The sequence below is a fragment of the Quercus suber genome, unplaced genomic scaffold (genome assembly GCF_002906115.3).
Source record: "Quercus suber isolate HL8 unplaced genomic scaffold, Cork oak 2.0 scaffold_653, whole genome shotgun sequence".
NCBI classification, from domain to species: Eukaryota; Viridiplantae; Streptophyta; class Magnoliopsida; order Fagales; family Fagaceae; genus Quercus; species Quercus suber.
In genome coordinates, this window is record NW_027070094.1 from 289,640 (window position 1) to 294,691 (window position 5,052).

The window sequence follows — 5,052 nt, forward strand, 5'->3', positions numbered from 1 at the left end:
TGGCATCAGAGGCATTATGGCAGGCACCACACCGGTGACCACCTTTGAGAGTACGTTCATACAGGCTGAGGATTGCTTCCATCTGACCAACTCGACTGACGAGCTTACGCTTCATCAATATAACTTTACTGACGAACTTACTCTACTGACGAACTTATTCTACTGACGAACTTACTTGACTGATGAACTTACGCTTCATCAGTTTGGCGCCGTCTGTAGGGATGTGACGTTTTCATTTTCATATTCGAAAACACTGGTTCCATTAACTTCAGTATTTAGATGGAGTCCAATCAAGATTCCGCAGCCTTGGCTCAGCAAGTCCAAACTCTTGCGGCCGCCGTTGAAGAACTTACTAGGCAAAATCAGGAAATGAAGCTACGGCTTTAACAGGAGGAGAATCGATCCAAAAACAACGTAGAGGATGAGGGAAATAGCCATAGAATGAGTGACCATCGAAGACCCATTACTCCGGTAGAACATAATTCAGAACTTCTTTAAGAGCTGAGGAAGGAGATGGACGAGTTGAGAAATGCCATCAGAGAGAAGACAGGCCAGAGCATGGGCAGAATGGTGAGGGCAACAGACTCGCCTTTCACAGCAGCGGTCTTGGAATGCCCAATACCTTCGAAGTTTCTGTTGCCACAACTTGAGCCGTTTGACGGGCTCAAGGATTCCCAGGACCACCTCAACACCTTCAAGATGACACTAGGCCTTCAACAGCCCCCTGACGAGATAATGTGCCGTTCTTTCCCCACCACTTTCAAAGGAACAGCGAGGGAATGGTTCAGCAAGTTGCCAACATCGTTCATCAATAACTTTAAACAGCTGAGCAACGCCTTTTTACATCATTTCATTGGAGGACAATGTCCTAAGAGGCCGGCGGATCATTTACTCACCATCAAACAAGGAGAGAAAGAAACCTTGAGGTCCTATGTGAAACGCTTCACTCGGAAAACCCTGGAGGTGGATGAAGCTAACGATAAAGTGTAATTGACAACCTTTAAAGCGTGACTACGATCCAGGGAGTTCATTTCTTCACTCGCAAAAAATCCTCCAAAAACGATGGCGGAGATGCTCCTGAAAGCACAGAAGTACATGAACGCAGAAGAAGCACTAGCTGCCATAAGGGACGTGGAAAAACTAGGGAACAAGGAAAGGAAGGAGGACGAATGTAGAGGACAGAAAAGGGACTGCCCAGATCGTTGGTTTAGTGACGAAGGTGAGTCTAAAGGGGGTTTCTGCTGTCGGGGTTCTCGCTATGGTTTTGTAAGCCCACATTGGAAGGACCTTTCCGAGTCACCCACTACTCCAGACAAGGTAGCTATCACCTAGAAACTCTAGACGAACAGAGGCTCCCAAGGCCATGGAACATTGAGCACTTGAAGAAATACTACCAATTAATGTAACAGAAAATGTATTCGTCATTGAAATTAATAAATGAATTATTCAGCTAATGTCTCCATAACAAGTAGGTCTGAGCAGCTACAAGTCTCAAAAATGGCTAAGTAACAAGATTCTACCTCGACAGATGTAAGTTACTGACGATGACAAGATCCCTAAAATGGTGTAAGTCACAAAAACCAAAAATGGCTAAGTAACAAGATTTTGCCCCGACAGATGTAAGTTACTGACGATGACAAGATCCCTAAAAGGGTGTAAGTCACAAATGGCTAAGTAACAAGATTTCGTCTCGACGGATGTAAGTTACTGATGATGACAAGGTCCCTAAATGGGTGTAAATCACAAAAGCCAAAAATGGCTAAGTAACAAAATTCCGCCTCGACGAATGTAAGTTACTGACGATGACAAGATCCCTAAAAGGGTGTAAGTCACAAATGGCTAAATAAAAAGATTCCACCTCGACGGATGTAAGTTACTGACGATGACAAGATCCCTAAATGGGTGTAAGTCACAAATGGCTAAGTAACAAGATTCTGCCTTGACGGATGTAAGTTACTGACGATGACAAGATCCCTAAAAGGGTGTAAGTCACAAAAGCCAACAATGGCCAAGTAACAAGATTCTGCCTCGACGGATGTAAGTTATTGACGATGACAAGATCCCTAAAAGGGTGTAAGTCACAAATGGCTAAGTAACAAGATTCTGCCTCGACGGATGTAAGTTACTGACGATGACAAGATCCCTAAATGGGTGTAAGTCACAAATGGCTAAGTAACAAGATTCCACCTCGACGGATGTAAGTTACTGACGATGACAAGATCCTTAAATAGGTGTAAGTCACAAATGGCTAAGTAACAAGATTCCGCCTCGACGGATGTAAGTTACTGACGATGACAAGATCCCTAAAAGGTTGTAAGTCACAAATGGCTAAGTAACAAGATTCTGCCTTAACGGATATAAGTTACTGACGATGACAAGATCCCTAAATGGGTGTAAGTCACAAATGGCAAAAATGGCTAAGTAACAAGATTCTGCCTCGACGGATGTAAGTTACTGACGATGACAAGATCCCTAAAAGGGTGTAAGTCATAAATGGCTAAGTAACAAGATTTCGCCTTGACAGATGTAAGTTACTGACGATGACAAGATCTCTAAATGGGTGTAAGTTACAAATGGCTAAGTAACAAGATTCTGCCTCGACGGATGTAAGTTACTGATAGTGACAAGATCCCTAAATAGGTGTAAGTTACAAATGACTAAGTAACAAGATTCCGCTTCGACGGATGTAAGTTACTGACGATGACAAGATCCCTAAAAAGGTGTAAGTCACAAAAGGTATTGACGAAGTTATAGACAAAAGGTACTGATGAAGTTATAGACAAAAGGTACTGACGAAGATAAAGGGAGAAGTTTAGAAACAAAGGCTCAAAAAACTGAAAATTAGTGGGAAACCCAATGGTCACACGAATTGGAGTTATTTACAACCCAAAACCTTTCACATTCTATGGTCGTCATTACAAGTCACGACAACCACAGAATCGGAAGGCAGCTAATGGGACTGACGAACTCATTTACCGAAGACGACGACCATGATACCGACGAAGCTATCCCTAGACGAGCAAATTAATACCCACATCATTGACGAAGGCAGGAAGGCCATTCAATGCAGCACAATTACACCCAGAACGGTTACAAGGCCAACTGTATGAACCGTTGGAGCACATTAAAGCCCCATTACACAACACCAAACGTTACCAAGAGGAGTATTAAGACCTTCATAACTACCCCAACGGCTAGAAGCTATGAAAGCATATATAAAGCCCACACATTGCCAAGTACAAGGTACATACACACATAGATACTAAGTGATCTCTTTCATTCTGTTCAATTACATTATTTATTCCCAAGAGAGCCTCTTATACTGACTTTGGCATCGGAGGCGTTATGGCAGGCACCACACTGGTGACCACCTTTGAGAGTACGTTCATACAGGCTGAGGATTGCTTCCATCTGACCAACTCGATTAACGAGCTTACGCTTCATCAGTATAACTCTACTGACGAACTTACTCTACTGACGAACTTATTCTACTGACGAACTTGCTTGATTGACGAACTTACGCTTCATCACTTATAAAGTAATATTTCTATAATCATTTGATGATTTTATGGCTATTTATAAAATGTTATGATATTTTCTTTTGTTTTGTTTAATTGAGGATTACATGGTTTGGTAGATTGGAGTCACATATATTCCCCAAATATCAAGTTCTTTTTTAGATAGTATGTTACCCTACTATTTTTTCTGTTTGGTTAATGGGAAATTGTGAAAATAAGAAAAGGAGAAGATTGGGCTTTTGGGTTTTTTAAAGTTATTCGTGAGTCAATCATTTATGCAATTTACACTTCATTTGGCTAGATTTAGTCCTTACTTCTCAAATTTCAGATACCTTTTTTTCTTTCTTCTTGGTTGGCTGGAAGTTCAAGATGGTAAAAGAATAGAATATTTTTAATATTGTTAATGTTAATGTCAAATTTGGCATAATTGATGTTATTTTGGGTTAGCATTAGGCGCTATCATTTGCCCAGCCAGTAGGCACAAAACCAACAATATAGATCATTAGATAACTCATATTGTAATCTTTTCAATATAATTTGTTTTAGTCTTACCAATCTACCATTTGAGATTCTAAATTGATTTGTCAAAGGGTTCAAGCAAGGTTTGACATGCATTGTAAAACAGGTGGTGAAGATTGGCTCCTTTTTAGTAGGATTTCTAGATGTTTCTTGCATGTTTATAAAGCTTGCCAAGGTGGTGAAGGAAAATTTTTAATTATTCAAGTAGGAAGTAATTTTTTTTATAAATGGCTGTTAATTTTGAATGGAGTTTCAATGTAAAGAAGACATGTCTGCAGTTGGGTATGACGATAATGATGATGGTGGTGGCAACAATGTTCCCTCATTAAGTAGTTTTTTCATCTTATTATTGCAATTTTTTTTTACCAAAAGCACTGTTTTTCACCCTAAAAAAAATCTGATTTGTGTTTTTTTTTTTTCCCCAGCTAGCCTGGATTCCTTATGTTAATACTTACTTACATATCATTCATGTTGGGCTGGCTATGTTTGATTTCTAAAATATTGGAGTAATGTAATGTACTATTGGATTGGTTTTGATTAAGGTATTTGGGTTAGAATTCATTTTGTTTTGGGTTATTAACCAAATCCAAGTTAGTTTTGGTTGTAATGAAACTGTAAGTGGTATGTCAGTATAGACTTTTTTAATATTAAATAATCACATAAGAACTTTTGCGATGGAATATAGACTCAACAAGTCTATGTGCTCGTGCTCTGTACCTTAAGTGACCAAATAGTGATCACCTTAATTTTTACAGAATAATTAAGCATAATCATCACATGAAGCTTTTTGTGTGTGTGTGTGTGTGTGTGTGTGTTTTGGGCAGTAAAATATATTTTAATATGAAGGATACTTTGATGAACATTTCTTTCATTCTGTTTTTTTTTTTTTAATATTTTTTTATACAGGTTAGGGAAGAGTTTTAGACTTGCAATTTCTCTTTTCTTTTCCCTTTTTTTTTTTTTTTTTTTTTTTTTTTTTTTTTTTTTTTTTTTTTTTTTTTTTTATTTTTTTTTT

General features: G+C 38.7%; 1 protein-coding gene across 1 annotated transcript in view; it reads left to right on the forward strand.

Annotated features, from left to right (window-relative positions):
* Window positions 1-1,062: 1,062 nt before the first annotated feature.
* The window catches only part of LOC112030360 (pentatricopeptide repeat-containing protein At1g09900-like), a 10,582-nt gene continuing 6,592 nt past the window's right edge, over window positions 1,063-5,052 (forward strand). Inside the window, exon 1 of the mRNA XM_065765787.1 lies at window positions 1,063-1,317. Within this exon, the coding sequence (XP_065621859.1) occupies window positions 1,063-1,317 (255 nt within the window). The remainder of the gene's footprint in view (window positions 1,318-5,052) is intronic.